The sequence below is a fragment of the Ambystoma mexicanum genome, chromosome 12 (genome assembly GCF_040938575.1).
Source record: "Ambystoma mexicanum isolate Mex_15411 chromosome 12, UKY_AmexF1_1, whole genome shotgun sequence".
NCBI lineage: Eukaryota > Metazoa > Chordata > Amphibia > Caudata > Ambystomatidae > Ambystoma > Ambystoma mexicanum.
In genome coordinates, this window is record NC_090936.1 from 1,065,976,419 (window position 1) to 1,065,996,171 (window position 19,753).

The following is a 19,753-nucleotide window of genomic DNA, read 5'->3' on the forward strand; positions in this document are numbered from 1 at the left end:
GTCAAAACCTTTAGATATGATATGATGTTGCATTTATAACGCGCCTGTACACAAGTGTTTCTAGGGTCGACAAGACAAGGAGGGGGAAACAAAGGGAGGACAAAATAACGATCTTACTAGGCCTTGTGTCATTCAGATCGCGCAAGTGCAGGCAAGAGTAAAGGGGAGAAGTGCCGAGGGGGGAGGGGACGGAGGAAGTGCAGTTAACTTACAAGTGCAGCCAGCGGGTGGCTCATAAGTGCAGAGAGAAGGGACTGTAGGGTTGCAGATACAGACCTTTAAGTGCTGGGGAGCCCGGAGGCAGTGAGAGGGCAACTGGACATGGAGGAGCATGAGCCCGAGTTCAGAGGGTGACCAGGTGACCAGTGCACGGAGCAGTCAGGTGCATCAGCAGTGGAGGGGAACAGAGAAAGCGGAAGCGAAAAGGAAGGTCTTGGATTGCCTCCGGAACCAGAGGTGGTTCTACTCAAGTTTGAGAGAGGCAGGGAGGCTGTGCCAGAGGGAGGCCCCAGCTAGCTCTACCCAATCTCCCTCCGCTGGGGCCCACTGGCTTTTCAGTCATTTCCTGCATCTGTCACTTTTGTAATTGTGTTGACGGCCCCAAATATGTCCATAATGCCATCGTGTCCATAAAGACCATCCATCGCCTTCCTGAGTCAGGGAAGGTGACTATTTAGACAGGGCTATAGGTCACTTAAAATAATTGATCCTTGCCTCTGAAGGGAATGAAATACCTCTGACCGACTCGTCTAGTTTATCTTCGCACCTAGAAAGTTGATTTGTGATGTTATTGGATGTTATCGTTGCATTTGGCTTTTTGATAATCAATAGGAAACCAAGGGTTTTTACCAAAGTATCTTTGTGTCTGTCACTCGCCCATGTACGGTCTCTGTCCTTGCTCTTACCACGTAGTCTTCCAGATTAACTTGTGGCTTATGCTATGATCTAAGCCGACCACCTACCTTCTACAGAGATCAGCCCAAGGGTTCACCCTTGCTACTAAAAGGTGAGCCAGGATTTTTGCAAATCGCCTGCTTAACTTTACATTAGGAGCTGTCTATGCTACGGGCCACGGTACCTAAGAATGATCATCTTTTTATGTTTATTCTTATTTTCAAGGAATTCAAGAGTACATTGCGATAGCGTGCACCAAATAAATGGTCAACACCTATCCAGCAATTGGCTAGAGAAGAAGATATGAGGGTTTTGCAAACTATTTATGTTTTGTTCTGAAATATCTTTGGGGTTGTCCATTAGCAAACACTGAAATTGCCTCAAATGCAGTTTATGCAATGAATTAAAACATTACATTTTCACCCCGTTGTAAAACCCCATTTCTATGTCACCGTTAAAAAAAAGGAGTGGAATTATTGTTAATTACATCTTTTAGTAAATGCAATGTACTGTTGAAAACTAACAACATCCTGTTTGTATGTAATCTGTTTCCACTGACCTTACCCTTGAAGATTGCTATTGATATGAAGGATCTTTAAATACAACCCTACTCAGTGTAGATTGAACCTACAATCGGTGTTGGATCCATCTATGTGTACTTATACAAATGTGCCATTGTATGGATACCATATACATCCGCCAATGGTGTATTTCTCCATGTATTTTACTGCTGAGCAAGGAGAGGGTCATTGGCCACAAGGAAGACTGGTGAGCTTTCTCAGAAATGTTCAGAGGGCTGTAGCGAATTTCCCAGCCGGAGTCAGTGGGCCTCATTACGAGCATGGCGGTAGCGGTGCATGTATGGCAGGCACGGCTACCGCCATGCTCGTTACCGGCACCGCCTCCCACGATTGGTCAATAACCGGCCCATTACGAGATGAAGGGGCCGGTAATTGCCCATTCGCGGGAGGCGGTAATGCCGGGCTCCCTATCCCCATTCTGCCCCATAGGGCAGAATGGGGGTCAGGAGCATGGTTGCACTGGCACCGTTGATAACGGTATTGGTGCAATCACAAGTTCTGATCGCGGGTGCCGCAAAGCCCGCCAGGTAAAACCTACTGGGCTGTCAGGAATTCGCGAGCAGAACTCGTAATGTGGTGGCCCGGTATGAACAGTGCCGGTGCCTTACCGGCACCGTTCATACCGTGGCTGTTACTATTGTAATGAGGCCCAGTATGTTTGTGATTTCACATGAAGGTTCTTCCAGCCCAAACCTGCCGAAATCGCCTTTAAGAGCCACACAACTTTGTGGAGGTTTTGGAGAAGTTCAGGCAGATTTGTGGTGATTCTTGTGGATAAATGTACAAAAAAGCTTAAACAGCTTCAGGAATGAAGTGAGAGGTTAGGGAAAGGGAGAGGGTGTGATGAGGCTGGTTGGGGTTTACCAAGAGGAAATTGAGTCCTGTGCATCTGTGAATGTTTTCCAAGCAAGACAGCAAATTAAACTCTGTAGTAAGATACCGCAGTGGGTTAATGCACCTACTGCAGTGATCACTGTGTAAGCTACAGGTGTCAGGTTTGTATCAGCCTTCAATCCTTCTGAAGTAGATCAAATTAGTACTGTTTAAGTGGGGAACTTTAAGGTTGCGTGATAAACCAGCAGAGGTAGTCACTTGTCATGCATGCCTGGGTCTGCTCTTCCTCGGTCAGAGGTTGGCACATTGAGTATTATTGAGGGTTTTAACATTGCTATATATCATATAAACGCAGTTTCAGAAGCTGATAGGGTAACCCATTAGGTTCCATGTAACAATGTTCTTGCAAAAATGGTGCCTGGAAAAATACGTCGCCAAAAAATTGCTCTTTTTTGCAGGGACATTATTACATTGAACATGCTGGGGACACCCCTGCAATACCCAAAACCTTTTTTTCTCAAGGGGTTGGGGGACACCCCCGCAACCGCTGTTCCCTTTGACCCCATATATATGGTCACCATATATAATGTCGCCACAACCTTTTCCCTGCAACATTATGTATAGCGACCATATGTATGGGTATACTGTTACCTGATACCAGCCATTATGCGAAGGTATTTCCATTGCATGGCGCTCATGGGAGGTATGATTGTGATCCGCCTTTGCCCACAATTGGAGGGTGGAAGGTGCGGGTGGGAAAGGAACACATTAAGCATGTGATAAGGAAGATCAGTACTTCTCGTGCCACGGGCCCAAATCAATTGTTCAATCTCTTGTTTAAGGGGAATCCTGCTGCGTGAGTATCTATTTTGGACACCCTGTTTAACCAAATCGGGGACTCCTACTTTTTTCCTCAGTCATGGTCAACAGTGTTTATAGTTTCCATATTAAAGAGGGGCCTGCATGCAGATTTGCAAAACTAACGGCCAATAGCCATTCTCGACGGGGACAGTAAGCTATTTCTGGCCTTGCTGTTGGAACATCTCGATGTTGGCAAAGCGATCTGGGTAGGATTCAAAAGTGGCAGACAGGCTATGGAAGTTTTTGGGTACTTCTCTCAATGGGTTCCTGCTAAAGACCATTCTGAGCCAGGTTTGGTTTGGTAAATACCAATTGGTTTATGTGGCTAGTGGGAAACCTGAAGGCACTCTCGCACCTACTCCACAGTGATCTTCTGTTCAGGTGGCCAGTGAAGGGTCATTGCCAGGGGAGTTGCTAGGTCTGGAAAAGACCTGGGGCTAAGCTGATGTCAGAACTGTTGGGACTGGGGGCTAGCTAGTCTTTTGGCTGTAGCTCCTGAGATTCTATCCGGGGCTACAACCAAAAGATCAGGGGCTATAGCCCCCTTAGCCCCCTCCCTAGCAACGCCCCTGGTCATTGCTATTGGAACCTAACCCTGGGGGTGAATAAGCGAGGGAGGAACACCTGGGCAGAGGGTCCATGGGAATTGGGGAGAGGGTGCCAGATGGCGAGCCACGGTATCCCCCCTTCCCTGACAGTGATTTTCCCTACTCTCCCTCAGAATTTTTATGATATTGTCATTCCTATCCTGTCCTACCCTCTGAAAATATACCAAGTATTAGGACGAGGAATAAGCCTAAAAGAGTAATGCATAACTCCCTTAGGAAACACCAGTATGGTACTGAGACGAGGAAGAAGTTTCAAAGAGTAATGCATAACCCCCTTTCAAAACACCAGTATAGTACCAAGACGAGAACAAGGGCTATTGAGGAATAGTATGACTCAAACCAAACATGTGCCGTTAATAGGTTCAAGCAAAGTCAGCCAATTGAGGCTGATACCTCGCACCTGCACTCACACCTATTATTGACTGGCAGTGGTATAAAAGGAGAAAGCCTCAAGAGCAAACAGAAGGCATTGGGAGAGGAGCAGAAAGGAAGCCAAGCCGAACTGTCGTGGAGAGGAAGAAAATGGAATGTCAAGATGCTGAAGTGAAGCAGAGCAAGGTCATCTGCGGGAGCGTGGCAAGAGAATTGCAGTAGTGAAAGGAGACCATATAAGCTGGCGGCCCCTTACTGGCATCTTCATAGTGCTCCTCCCCTTGGGTGGAGAAACAACCAAGGAGTTCCTAAGGGCAGAAACCGTGGAAGTGAAGAAGCAGCAAGAACAACCAGAGCGACCAGTGAGTTTCAGTTTGTTAAGAAACCCAGTGCGCAAGTGAATGCAAGTGACTGGATACAGTGTAGCGGAGTGGTCGCATGCAGTTGGCACGTTGTCAAAAGTCTCCAAACGAAGGCGAGAAGCCTTAACAAGAGGACAATCGAGTGTGGAAACGAACATTGAACTGAATGATGCGAAGGAATGCAAGAAAGTTAAAGTGTGTGGAACATTGTATCAGAGTGACCGTGTATAAAGAAAGAATTGTATGAAGAATTCAGAACAATGGGCAAACCCTTGCAAGTCTCAATGAAGGATATTGTGCAGCAAAAAAGGGAGGCAAGTGAAGTTTGATCAAAATAAGGAAAAGCAATGTAAAGTGGAGCCGAAGAAAGGCTATTGTTATAAAACAGAAAGAGGAATTAAGAAATACAGAGAAGTGAATAATTGCTGAGAAACGTGAGTGAAACACAATGAGGAGAGCTTGGGAAGTTAAGGGCATATGGTTGCGCAACCTGTAATGGGTGGACCGTGCGATCTATTAACTGCACCTAGACCAGAGTACCCCAACCAACTATGAAATTAATTAATGAGAACAAGAAACCAGTGGATGAATATTGTGACAAAGTGCTCTATGAAGAATCCTGTTAAATAGTGTCACAAGAGACTTTGAACTTTGGGAAGGAGAACCCTCTGAATGCCCCGGGTATTGCCATTTTCAGAAAAAAAGTCAATAGTGGGTCAAGGCCTGTTACATGCCAGGAAAGGACATTCCACATGGTAGGAATGCTGGGAGGGGAAAGGAAATTTCTGACTGCGGAATGACCCAGTTGTTCCATTGGATCATTGATGCTTTGAAATACAGGGCATGGAATGCATTATGTACTTGCACTCTGATATGGAACCCCTGATCCTTTAAACTATGGATTATAACATGTGTTTTTACCTCATCTACCCGATATTACAAATAATTTGGTAACCGGTTGAGTGAACGGAACAATACACAATGTAGCAGAACCTGGGCCTGAGGGGTGAATGGGTGCCGAATTCCTCCAAGACAAGATTAGCCGGTATCACCCAAGAAGGGACTTAAGATCCAGCACCGGCCTACAAATAGAGGCAAAACACTGTGGAAAAAGGACATTCCCCGGAACAGCATTCTCACGTCTAGTTGCTAAAATCTGGAACAACATGCCCAAAGAAATTAGAACCACAGAAGACCACATCACCTTCAGGAACCTGCTCAAAACCTGGCTATTCAGCAGACAATCACTACCTCAAAGGGACACCGGCAAAAACACTGCCTCAGACAAACAACTAGCGAGGAGATGAGATGGGCCAAAGAACCACAAACAAGAACCTGACTAGAAACCATCAAGTGGCAACCGAAGAGCCGCGCCAGTGGCTCCAACAAACTGATCGACTTACGAACCCGCCTCCCCTTCCTGCTCCTCCAACAAAACCGATGCCACTACACCAGACCTTGGACTAGCCACACTACACATAAACAATCAGAGAATCAATACTATGTTCACACCCAGCATCTCTAGGTGCTGAAACACACCTAGAGTGAACCACCCACATAGCCCATAAAACCATCAACAACGCAACTACACACCAAGATACCGGATTATCTTGCAGCTAAGGCCACCCGTGACTCTGGATCCCTTATGCACAGCATATAAACAGTGCTCACGACCATACCTGCGACAAGCCCAAACATCACACTAACGGCAACACAAAATACTACCACACAAGAGAGGCACTGAATCTTACCCATATGGTTACAATGCATGAGGCCTATCGCACAAACTCCCACATGCAAAACAACACTTGCAGATGCCAGTTCCTCCTGGTTCTGGACCTATCCTCTCACACTATTCCACTAACCTCCCCACACCCCTCTCTTGCAGAGCCACACGAGTGCCTGGAGACTGCCCCTGGGTGGTAGCGGTGTGCAGTATAAATCAACATAACATAACAGGAAGGAAATATGTGGCAATGAGGGGCACATAGAGGAAAGGGTTGCTGAGTGGCAAATTCAAGGCATACCTCATCACTGAGGGCGAATCGGGGCATGAGAGGGCACTGAGAGGCAAATGCGGCAATACACTGCAATGAGGGGAAATTAGATGCCGAAATTAGCACAGAGAAGCAAAAGGGTTCTCAACTCGCACTGGGGGGCAAATGAAGGTACAACGGGGCTCAAAGTTCTAAATAGGGCGGCACTCCCCTCTAAGGGGTAAACAGTGCAAAACTCAGCACTAAAGTCGAATTGAGGGCAGCAATCAGCACTGAGAGGCAAATGGAGACAGCACTCATTGCAATGAGGAACATTAGGAATATGGGCAGAACTGGTGTAAGGAAGGCATGGTATCAACAGTAAGACAGACACAAGTGACCACAGTTCAAGAGTGTTTATTGAACTTCAATAAGGGTTTGAAAAACGCCTATCTAATCCTGAATCTAAAGATGGGAGCGAGCTATGACCAGCAAATAATAATAGCGCACTCCTAGTGGTGTCTTGTCAAAATAAAGGGCCTATACTAATAGACCTATTGGCACTCCTTACCTCTAAATACAAACAGTGTGGGACAACAACATTATTCAAAAGAAAAGTGTTCAAGAAATGATATGTCAGGAAATTCAAGCCATTGGCTTCCCTTTCCCACGTTTTCAGCACGGGATAAGGTGGCACACTCGAGCTTAGCACAGCCTCTGGCTTCTCTAGCACAAGGGTGCAGTTCAAAACTCCAACATCATGGCCTTCTGTGCTAAAGTCTCTTTTTCCATTCAAAGTCTCTTCTTTCAGGGGCCTTGATGCAACAAACCAATAATAAAGTTAATTTCCTTTTCAGGATTCTCTTATGCACAACTTTCCTAGGTGATTTACTGTTCACCTCGGATCCCCCTCCGTCGGGCTCAGATCCACTTCAACACAAAATTCGCAGGATTTTGACGTATTCAATTTCTTGGGTGATTCATGATTCATCCCAGATCCCTCTCTGCTGGGCTCAGATCCATTCTAACACACAATCTTCAATCAGTCTCCCCTTGTCGGGCTCAGACCAATGTATCTATGGGAACACAATCTTGCTTTAACACAAAGCTTTCAGTTGATCTCCGTCTGCTGGACTCGGACCAACATTACCTACTTTGCCATCAACTTTCTTTACTGTATCAATATCGAAATCTTTCGATTGTGCACAGGGTTTTGCTTGGCCCATTGCAGGACCACTTTGATTCACAATCCTTTGCCACTCTTTCATTTCACTTTTGTTAACTCTCAGCTGGATACCATACAGAGACCTCCGATTGAGCACCCATGCAGTGCTGGTCCACTGAGTCAAAGATATCGTATCTTGGTTTCAAAGTTCGATCATTCTTCTGCCGTTCAACTTCCCTCGCATTGGTTATCACTCACGTTTCAAACAATGTTCGTTTCAGCACTCACCATACAATGTTGCTGCTTGCAACCTTGGCTTCAACACAGACCGGTCCTGTATCGGTCTCCCCAACTCACCGGCTGTGTTGATTTCACTGATGCTGCCTTGTTGTTGGAGTCAAGGACAGTACCACGGCAGCTGGCGATTCTACCCTCCTTGATTATCGATGAGTACCTCCGACACACAATACAGGATTCTTCAGCTGGGTTTCCTGGCATTACGTTTACTATTTTCAAGGTTTCATGAACGTAACAGTTCCTTGTCAAAAAGGTCAAGGAAACTTCACTCGTTGCAATCCCCTTCTGTTTCCCTGTCTTTCTACTCTTGTTAAACTGCCATCTTGGAACTGCTGTTTCCTCGTGGTCTTTGTCTCGCTCATAGTATGCTCTCGTACTCCACCATTTATCTGTGTGGGGAATTGTAATGGAAGTGAGGTGTGCGTGATGGTCAATAATTGCCTGACCCTGCCTGACCATTGCATTGGGACACATCAGGTGTATGGCTCGTGTGTTAGTCCATTTTCCCTCTTAGCAGGCTGTCCATGAGAAAGTGTTTGTGTTGTAAAAGGGGAGGGGGTTCGAGTTCCTAAGTATCCTACCTGGTAGGATGGGATAAAGGTGTTACAAGGAAGGGGATACAGCATCTCACCATCCAGTGTCCCACTCCCACTCCCTGAAGACACCTCATCCAGGTGATCCTCCCGCACTGGTCACCCCAGGAACTGGATACAAAAGCAATGGCTGTGTCCTGGCCACCTGGATGACAGATCCCCGGGGACTACCGGGTGAGACACCTTCAGGTTTCTCACACTGGGCATTGGGAATCAAAGGGGGAAGCTGTATGGCAGGTAGAGTGGCATAAGGTATAGCTGGGATGTCAAATAGCATGAGATGTTTTTTACAGTGGCAATGCTTGCATGTGAAGACCAGCTTCATGAATTTATTTGGGCACAACCACCATGAAAGTGGGCAGTGATAGCCTATATTGTTGCTACATGCGTCGTGATTTTCTCTGTTCACAAGAAAAACAGAATAGTGTTATACAGTAGCAGTGGTGGCAAAATTGTTGAAAAAGGCCTCATGGTTTTGTTTAGGCAGCCTGAGCATGTGTTTTACAGTAATGGTGCTGAAGTGCATTGTTGAGAGAGGCCTCATGATTTTCTTCGGGCACAGCCAACATAAAACGTGTTGTGTGCTCCTGTGTTCTGACTGTTTGTGGCCTGACATCTCTCAGAGTGTTCAAAGAGCTCCCCAACAGAACCGATTGTAAATTCTGAAAACGTTGCAAACAAATGGACTTTTTAAAACCATTAATATAGATTTTCTCAGAGGAAAACACCCCTAAAAAACCATCACTTGGCTTCAGTTTACTCGCTGTGCTTGCTCTACCCAATTCGGGGAAAGTATTGATGCCCCCACTACAAAATGTCACCAGTCACTGCTATTTTTATAAAGGTGGCTGAAGGACTTTTGTGCAAACACTCAAGTTATTTCTGAGCATTTTTACATCTTCCTGTGTGATTAATGCTGACATTCTGCTGTGCGTGACTGGTGGAGTCACTGGAGGGCAAGTATAAGGAAGGCCGTGCAAATCTGTCTTTGAAAATGGTTTAATGGGCCTGATGGCTGCTAATCTGTGCCTTGTTCCAAACCTGTTTCCTAAGAAGGTTGCAGGCTACTAGAGACCCTCATTAAGAGTGTGCCGGTATGCTGCCGGTATTACCGTCTCTGCCGTCCGATAACCTGGTATTACCGAGATATTACAGGCAGCAAAAAGCTCGTTAATTCCCATTCCCATGGAGACCCATAGGACTGAAAACCCAGAAGACAGCTATCTTTCGATAGCAGTTGCAGTTTTCCAGGAGGATCAAATAGAACCCAGCTGTCTCGTTTCTGTTATGTGGGTCCTTGTCTAAATGTATGCGCCCTGATGCCTGCAGGCTTCGGCGCGATATAAATGCATAAACAAAATACATAAATAAATGGGATTGCCTGAATCATCGGCACCATTATTACCAGTGCCGGTGATTCAGGAATTTCTTTGCTGGTAGGGGATTAATCTACCATCAGGTCAGGCATGCTCGGAGATCCGTGGCCCCCACCGGCAAACTTGAAGTGTGCCGGTCTGGAAGAATGGCCGGTGCTGGAATTACCATCATTTTTTTCAGACCGGCGCATTTGTAATGAGGCCCATATATGTTTTTGTCTTCCTTCCTACTATAAACTGTATGTTGTTAGATTTTCTGTCTCCCTGTTTCTTTCTACTATAAGCAGCATGTTCCTGCAGTTTCTGCCTGCCTGTTCCTTCCTGCTATAAGCTGTCTGCTGCTGAGCCTGCCTGGTAATTCCTGCCATACGTTGCATGTCACTGTACTTTCTGCTTGCCTGCTCTTTCGCACTATAACCTGCATGCTGCTGCAATTCTACCTGTCTGTTCTTTGCTCCTATAAACTGCATGCTGCTCGAGTTTCTGCCTACCGGTTATTCCCTGCTATACGATGCATGCTGCTGGATTTTTTGCCTGCCTGTTAATTCCTGCTATAAGCTGCATGCTGCTGGAATTTCTGCCTGCCTGTTACTTCCTGCTATAAGCTGCATGCTGCTGGAATTTCTGTCTGCCTGTTCGTTCCTGCTATGAGCTGCATTCTGGTGAAATCTGTGTAGCCTGCTTCTGAAAACTTCATAATCGTTTTTTTTTTTGTTTGCTAAACTCTGTTATCTAAGACTGCAGGAGGGTCCTTAATCAGTGTTTTGCTTCGAGTGCAGAGTTTTTTGCCCTGCCCTTTCTGGGCTTTTATCCTTGCACTCTGGCCGACCTCCAATAATGCTCTAACATGCCCACTCCACATTCGCCCATCACTGTTGAGATCATCTGAATGGACACCCCATTTATGGAGAGGGGGACAAGGGTGACTACGTCGCGGTGGGTGATACCTGATACACCAGTCAGGCCTCAGAACATTCTTTGGAAAATATTACTTTTAAAAACATTTTATTTGACTTCCATCTCTTGGCTCAACATTGTTTCTATTAAATAGTGTATTGATTGGGATGGCTTCAACAAATGAGGAACACATACTTCATCCTCACAGTCACCTTTACCTAGTGGTTACATAGTTTGTAATAACACTGAAATGCAAGTCAACAATATCTGTTACTTTCGGGTCCAGTCCTGGTTTTAACTTTGCATCCTGGGACTTGCAGTCCTGGGTTTATAATACGGCTAATGGACCAGGGGCCTGGGAGGATAGCTGAGGGGCAAAGCGATGGGCTTGTGCGTCACAGGTTTCAATCCCAGGAACCGTGCTTAGAGGCCGCGCTTCGGAGTCAAGCACAATATAAAAGCTCAATTTAATAACCTGTTTTGTCCAAGTCCCTGAATACAAAGATAAAAGCAGGACAGAACAAGTGTTTCATCCCTGGAGAGGACAATACCCCAGGCGAGGTGAGTTCATTTTAACCCCCATGTTCCCTGCCAGCCATCTGGAATATTTGCAAGTGCTTTTAAAAGCATGTAGTGCGAGGGTGCAGCGAGATCCCTCCCATGCCTTCCCCGTTTCCTGGTCCTGCAAATCTCGCCTCCCCGTGGCCCTGATTGGCCTTCCCACCTCCATACAAGCACAGGCCAGCAACCGGCGTGCAGCGAGGCACCAGCGCCATTTGCTACAATACCCCAGGCGAGGTGAGTTCATTTTAACCCCCATGCTCCCTGCCAGCCATCTGGAATATTTGCAAGTGCTTTTAAAAGCACGTAGTGCGAGGATGCAGCGAGATCCCTCCCATGCCTTCCCCGTTTCCTCGTCCTGCAAATCCCACCTCCCCGTGGCCCTGATTGGTCCTTCCTTGTTCATATATGAACCCCCCAGGGCAGCCCTCTGCCCGGCAGCCCCTTCGGCTAAGGGCCCCAAGGCAAAGGGCGGCTCCTACACTGGCGGCTCCAAGATGTGTCTGCAGGTGTCAGCAGGGGAAGCAAAAGAAGCCAGCAGCCAACAGACACCAACAAAACTGTAAGTGTGGCATGGGTGGGGTGTAGAGCAATCACTCTGCTCCTGAAAGCCCTCGCCACTCTATTTTACCTCTCCATAACATAGACTGCCATAGAATTACAACATGCATACTTAGAGAGATTTGTGACCAACAGCCTAAATCCATTCTTTGCTGGACTGTAAATGTTGCATTGCATTACGCACTAACATGCTAGCCAATCTTAACTAGTGCCACACCTATAGAGAACGGTCAAGATTAGCTTTCGGCGTATCTAGACAGGATTATAATTGTTAGCATATGCCACACTTAGATAGAATTCTTGACCTTAGCTTGCATCGTATCTAGATAGAAATGTGAATATTAGCATGTGCCACACTTATATGGAATTCTTGCCCTAGCTTGCGTCGTATCTAGACAGGATTATGAATGTTAGCATGTGCCACACTTAGATGGAATTCTTGACCCTAGCTTGCGCCGTATCTAGACAGGATTATGAATGTTAGCATGTGCCACACTTAGATGGAATTCTTGACCCTAGCTTGCGTCGTATCTAGACAGGATTATGAATGTTAGCATGTGCCACACTTAGATGGAATTCTTGACCCTAGCTTGCGCCGTATCTAGACAGGATTATGAATGTTAGCATGTGCCACACTTAGATGGAATTCTTGAACCTAGCTTGCGCCGTATCTAGACAGGATTATGAATGTTAGCATGTGCCACACTTAGATGGAATTCTTGACCCTAGCTTGCGCCGTATCTAGACAGGATTATGAATGTTAGCATGTGCCACACTTAGATGGAATTCTTGAACCTAGCTTGCGCCGTATCTAGACAGGATTATGAATGTTAGCATGTGCCACACTTAGATGGAATTCTTGACCCGAGCTTGCGCAGTATCTAGACAGGATTATGAATGTTAGCATGTGCCACACTTAGATGGAATTCTTGACCTTAGCTTGCGTCATATCTAGACAGGATTATGAATGTTAGCATTTGCCACACTTAGACGGAATTCTTGACCTTAGCTTGTGTCATATCTAGACATAAATGCAAATGTTAGAACACTTAAATGAAACTGTGAATGAAGACAAGTGCAACACTTGAATGGAATCATGATCACTAGCCTGCCTCACATCTAGACAGAATATTAAAAATTAGCAACTGCCACACTCCGATGGAATAGTGAATGATAGCAAGCATCATACCCAGACATAATTCCAAGGACAGCGATGCCAACTAACCAATCCACTGACAATTTCTTTCCTCTGCATACACCTCTCAAACTCTAACCAAACACAATCACAAGCCTAAAACGCATCAATCCGCACAAACTTCACTACACTGCAACAACAAAACAAACAACACACAGACTTGCACAACAGCACACAATGACTATGACCGTAAAACACCCCAAGCCCAGCCAACGGACCCACCGGGCTGAGGCTGCCAACAGCACATCACTGCTATCTTGCACTTTTCCAGCTCATTCCCACTAACCCACCCTCCCCTCCCTCTTTCAGAGCCGCCTGAGCGCTAGGGGACCACTCTGGTGGTGATAGTGTGCGGTACAAATATCCTTTAACATTAATATTAACATTAACATGTAGGCACTGATCTGCAGGCAGGGACATCATTTGGGGGTTGCGACCCCTGCTGTCTCCCTTGCTACCCCTGCTGTCTCACATGAGACACCTGGCCCAAAAAAAAATGTTTTTTTAAAACTCGCTGCAACCAGTAGCCAGTTGGTCTTTGTCAAGGCCTATTGGGCAAGGAAACATGGTGCCAGCCCATTTGATGGTCACACAACTAAAAGATCTTGGTAATATGGGCTTGTACACACTGATAGTAACCCTACATACGGTGATGACATGTATATCATATTACAGTGATATTATTACCATATTTTTCTTCGTATACTGAGGAACAATGCTATGTGACACCACTGCCTGTTTTGTCAAGGGGTGAAAGGTCGTGTGCAATACTTCTCGTGATGTCACTTGGGGGCAGGATCAAATTATATCACTTTCCTGTGATGTGATCAGAGGTCAAGGGTCGTGTGATGTCACTTCCGCTACCCCTGGTGAAATGACGCCATGTCTGCAGGCAGGCTTGTTTTCCTAGTGTTATAGTCCCATATAGAGCATAGTGACAATTTAGATACCGAAAGTGTGATGATACTTCATTGTGTAAACCCGTGTATTCTAATCTCAAACTTTAAAATATTTTTCAAAGGAGTTTAATCTCCAAGCAGGCACTCAAAATTATTGGGGTGTAGTGGTGCTGACCTGCGAAGTGAGCAGGATTCGGGCCAGATAAATCCATCCGCTGGGTGTTTACTAAACTAAATGCTACACCCAAATGCAACGTAGCAGTAGGGAGCGAGTCAGCAAATTTTAACAAAGAAGTGGGCAGACGCACCATCCGGTTGAAGTAGGCTGCTTGTGCTCTCGCTCTAATAATCACAATGTTTAAGCCGCACCGTCAATGTTAGTGTAGTGTATAATTTACTGAAAAATTATGACTAAAACGTTTTAAATTAATCATAACCTCTGGCATTGCTCTGGACAATCCTCCAAACCTTGGATTTAGTTTGCCTTGCCATTACAGAAAGGAAAATCCATTTGCAAATCAGGCTTGGACGGTTGCCTAGAGTGAGGACAGAGATTAAAACCTTACACCCATCACCCTTCAGCTTAGAAATTGTTATCGCAGAAGCACAAAACAACATTTGAAGGAGAGCCAGTGCTGCCCCACGGGGGGTCTTGGAATGGTCCCTGGAAGCCCTCTGCTCCCTTCTACATAGCTCTCAACTCACACGCTTTTGGCGGGTGTCACCCCCCTTGTGAAGGGCTGACTCACCCGCCAAGCCTCCTGCACGCCCATTCATTCCAATGGGCGTCTCACCCGCCAAAAACTAAATCGGGTGATTTCACCCGCCTTTGCAACACAAATGGTTGAGAGCTATGCTTCTAAATAACACCCCGAAGGTGTGTTTTTGCACAAGCGCCATCTCCTGGGTGGATCACATGCAGGGCACCGATCCAGGGCCTGATGTGCCATGGGCATGCAGCGAGGAAATAGCCTTCCATTATTCGAATGTGGTAAACCCCAGTGCAAATGAGGGTGTGTCCCCTTGAGACTGTACGTCTGCGAAGGTAGCAGGCACCCATGATGTATTACAGATGGGCCTTTTGCCAAGGAGCATCCTGTTGGCGCAGGGGGTCATACCTCGAATAATGAGCCGTGTTGACTAGCATTTGTTCAGGAGCATCTGAAATTGACCAAGCCTCTTTGACCCAGCAAGCCTTCTTCACCCAGCAAGCCTTCTTCACCCAGCAAGCCTCTTCGTCCATACTCGTTAAGATGTCCATGGGCAAATAGCCAGGGATTCTTGGAGATCTTCAGAGCTTCTTCACAATGCATTGGCACTAATACTAGTCAACTCTCATTCCACAAGAGCATCTCCAAATTTCTGCCAGCTCCTCCAGGTGTGCAATTGCTCAAACTTGTATAGCAGACTAGCATCACCGGGCACATCAAGGGTACCCATTTCTCACCTGTTCTTACCTCACATTTTGGGCTTCATTACGAGGTTGGCAGTGACCTCATAACACTGTTACCGCCACCTGATATCCTGGTGCCACCAAGATATCACAAGTGCTGGCAGTAACGGCTACTCCCCATTTCCATGGAGTCCAATAGGACTCCATGGAATTGTGGAAATGGGGACACAGAAGCACCGGCACCACTGCTAACGGTGTCTGTGCTTCTGTGACAACCATGCCAGTATGCCTGAATTCCTGGCAGTAAAGGCCAGCCGGGGGATCCGTGGCCCCTTCGGGTATCATTGTAGTATGGCGGTTCAGAAAGGGTGCTGGTACGTTGTTACCGGCAACCTTATTTCCGCCTGCCATACTTGCAATGAGGCCCATTGTCTATGTATCCAGGCTTTGCCATACTTAGTCAAACATTGGTGAATACCTTAGCCGAGGTATGGTACCACTCTGGGATTCAATAGGCAGGTCCTAACATCAACCAGAGTAAACCTTAGGAAATCCAACTATGAGCATTTCTGAGTAGAGAGGGTGTCTCAGAACCAAAAAGCTTCTTAAGGCAACTTTGTGCCATTGCTGTGCCATCTTGCACTGCCATTTTGCAGCAGGGAAAAACGGAGCCTGGGCAAATAGGTATTGCTTCAGTGTATGTTTGCACTGCACCGGGATAGTTTTTCCCCCAGTGAAAATGTTGTATAACCTAGCACTGGAGAGGTGCAAAGTTTCTGTGTTCTGCTTTGGCCCTCCAGTAAGTGAAGAGGAAAAGGTAATTGGGTCATTAGACGTTTGAGAATGATTGCAGTTAGCATCCGGAGTAGAAGCCCTAATCAGGTGGCTGGAAACATGTACTTCCCTGTATGATCAAGCCTGTGTTCTATGTAGGCCACTGGCTTCTCTTACTCAGGCTGCCATGCAGCACTGGTCCCAAACACTGGTCCCCTTCTCCCCTAATCCCCCACACATGCTCTCTGTTATCTACCAACTACTGGCACCCATCTCCCTCACACTCTCAACCATCCCGCCCTCCTTATCTGGCTATTGTTGGCTGTCACTTGCCAATGCCGACATGGACATAGAAAAGAGACTCTGTTCCTATATTCATGGTGGCCATCTTTATGTGCAGTTTTTAAACTGAACTTGTTGTGCTTGCTTGGCGTGAAGCCGCATTTCCTTAAAAAACAGCAATTAGTAAACTAGGTCTCTTGCCCGGGGTCATTATTGTCTATTGATGGCCCAGTACTCTCATTAAGTCCCTCGCTGTGCGCATGCCTCTAAGCCAGTAAAACCCTCCTTCTTGTGTATGTTGCTTAAGAAATTAATAGAAGGTTGAATCTCTCAAATCATCACACGTGGCAAGGACACACGTTGCTGGGTTACCTTTTCTCCTTTGCTCCCTTTGTCTGCAATGGCGTCCAACTGCAATTGAAAACAGTGGGTTTCATGAACATTTGCGGATGGCTTTTGGGAATGCATAAAGTGCTCCACAACACGCTCTATGACATCAAAGCTTTGCTTCACCAGATTTTGTGCACACCAGGACATTTTGACAGAAGGTAAGCCATATTTTTAAACTATCAATTATTAGGGTTAGACATTAATTGAAGCAGACTGGCCAATAGGAAGATTTCATGATAAATAGGTTCCTTTAAAAATCGGTAGGACTGAGGCAGGTCAGTTCCGGTTCTATGTGAAGTTACCAAAATTAATTTTAATGAATGAAATGTTACCGGAAAAATATACAGATGTTTTTATTTTTTTATTTGGGTTTCCCGCTAGAAACCTCCTTTTTCCCAATGCTTGTAACCCCACCCTGAACCACCCCCACACCTTTTAACCCTTTACCCCATCCCCTATTTATTTATTTGTCGTTATTTTTTCAGTAACTTTTCATTCGTTATTTTCATTTCGGTAACATCACTGGATACTGTCAGTTCCAAGTAAAAGGATTCTGAGAGGAAGTGAGAGGAAGTGTAAATCTACATGATTATGCCCACGTGTGGGTGCCACAAGATCTTGGCATATCATCTACAAGCAGAATTAAATTATTCCTTTCAAAAGATGGCGCATGCGCATACATGGAGTCTGGTGACGAAGAAGTTAACTCACCATGGCAACGCCAGTGGGTCCTGGACGGCCTTCAGGACCCTTTAAAGATGTAATGAAAGAAAACGTTAGTCATTCTACTGCCTCCATTGTTCACAATCACGCACACTATCCCACCACACCCCCTTCCAACCGCCCTTTAATAAAACTGTCTTTTTCACAAGAGAATCCATGATATGATATGATATGATATGGCATTTATAATGCGCCTATACACAAAGGTTTCAAGGTGCGACGAGGCCAGGGAGGGGGAACAGAGGGAAGACAGAGACAACAATCTTACTAGGACAGGTGACATTGAGGTCGGGCAAGTGCAGGGGAAGGGGGAAGGGAAAAAGTGCGGGGGAACGGAGGAGTGGGCAGTGCAGTACAAGGGAACGACAGTAAAAATAAATAGAATAAATAAAAGCAATAAGTAAAAGTGTGATCAGCTGGTGGCAAGTGCAAGGGGAAGTGCAGATATCAGGTGGCAAGTGCTGGTAGGGGGTTGTAGGGAACCAGAAAACTGTCGTCAAGTGCAGGGGATGCCAGGGATGCAGTGCAGGGGTGCAACTGGCGGGGGACCTGGGCCCAAGATCAGAGGGTAGCCAGGTGACCAGTGCAGTTTCAGTCAGTTGTTCAGCATGGGAGAGGAAGAGAGTAGGCAGAAGCAAAGAGGAAGGTTTTGAGGTGCTTCCGGAACCAGAGATGGTTCTCCTCAGGTTTCAGCGAGGCAGGGAGGCTGTTCCAGAGGGAGGCCACATCCGAAGAAAGAGATCTAACACCAACTCATTGCTTGGAGAAGCAACTGACCCTGAGGAAGTTGGAGGCGCATGAGCGAAGAGCTCTAGAAGGAAGATATTTAGGTAGAGAGAGTTGAAGGTATTGAGGCTTCAGGCCCCAGAAGGCCTTGTGGACAATGCAAAGGGTTTTGAACTTAATCCTCATAGCCACTGCGAGCCAGTTCAGGGATTTCAGTCCTGGAGAGATACGATCCCTGGGCTTGAGACCAAAGAAAAGTCTTGCAGTCTCGCAGTCCTTTTCTGGATGAGTTGCAGAGGGCGAAGAGTAGTAGCAGGCAGATTTAGAAAGAGGCTGTTGCAGTAGTCCAGCATAGAAAGAACCAGTGCTCTGGATACAGTGAGCTTCTGGGGAAAGGAGAGGAAGGGAAGGATACCTCTGAGGAGGTTCAGCTGGTAGTGTGACTACTTAGAGACGTCAGAGATGTGAGGAGAGAAGGAGAGTGTGGAGTCGAAGATGACCCCCAAGGTTTTTATCCTCACAGGTGGGATCAGGAAAAGGGCCCAGAGAGGCTTGCCAGAGAGTGACAGGAAAGCAGGGAGCAGGTGTGCTGATGAGGAGAATCTCAGTCTTACTGGCATTAAGGCAGAAATCGTTGGTGGCACACAACTCCTGGATAGCAGACAGACAGTCAGAGATGAGAGAAGGAGAAGAGGTGGCAGAAGGGAGCCTAAAAATGAGCTGAGTGTCATCCGCATAGCACTGAAGGTTGGGGCAGAGAGCGAAAATGCGGTGGGCAAGAAGTGCCAGGTATTGGTTGAACACCCAGGAGAGCGGTTAGACCCTTGGGGAACACCACAGGTAGAGATAGAGATAGAGGAGAGGAAGGACCCAAGTTGGACCTTGTAGGTTCGATCGTAGAGGAAAGATGTCAGCCAAGCCAGGTCCTGATTGGTGATTCACAGGTTATCACGGAGACGGTTGAGCAGGATGGTATGGTTGACCGTGTCAAAGGCAGAAGAGAGATCAAGTAAAATGAGGACAGTGGGTGAAGGAATCGAGGTTGGAGAGCAGGTCTTCACCGATGTTCAGAACGGCAGTTTCCGTGCTTCTGGCAACTCTGAAGCCAGACTGATGGTCAGGGAGACAACCAACAGATTCAGTGTGAAGATTAAGCTGGGAGAATGGCCTAAAGCAGGTATGTTAGGTCATGTTATGTTAAGCGTAGGTTGTGCTAGATATGATTTTGAAAGCGCACCTGCCATCTACAGGGCCATGTAGTGCTGATAATCTCATATGATTGCTGATTCCTAAACTGAGTCCTAAACTGTGGTGGGAAGTTAAGGTGTGTCTGAGGAGTGGGACAGTCATGGCCGGGGCTCGGAAACCTAGTGCCCCCCCCTCACCTACCAGTCCCAGTGTGTGAGGGGATGTTCCTGGCGGGGTGGTTTTAC

The 19,753-nt window shown here is 46.5% G+C and overlaps 1 protein-coding gene across 1 annotated transcript in view; it reads right to left on the reverse strand.

Moving 5' to 3' along the window:
- The window catches only part of LOC138514720 (collagen alpha-1(VII) chain-like), a 1,453,166-nt gene that overhangs the window by 726,538 nt on the left and 706,875 nt on the right, over positions 1-19,753 (reverse strand). The window contains exons 57-58 of the mRNA XM_069630120.1: positions 17,583-17,621; positions 16,854-16,892 (exon numbers count right to left, since the gene is read on the reverse strand). Coding sequence (XP_069486221.1) covers positions 16,854-16,892; positions 17,583-17,621 — 78 coding nt within the window. The remainder of the gene's footprint in view (positions 1-16,853; positions 16,893-17,582; positions 17,622-19,753) is intronic.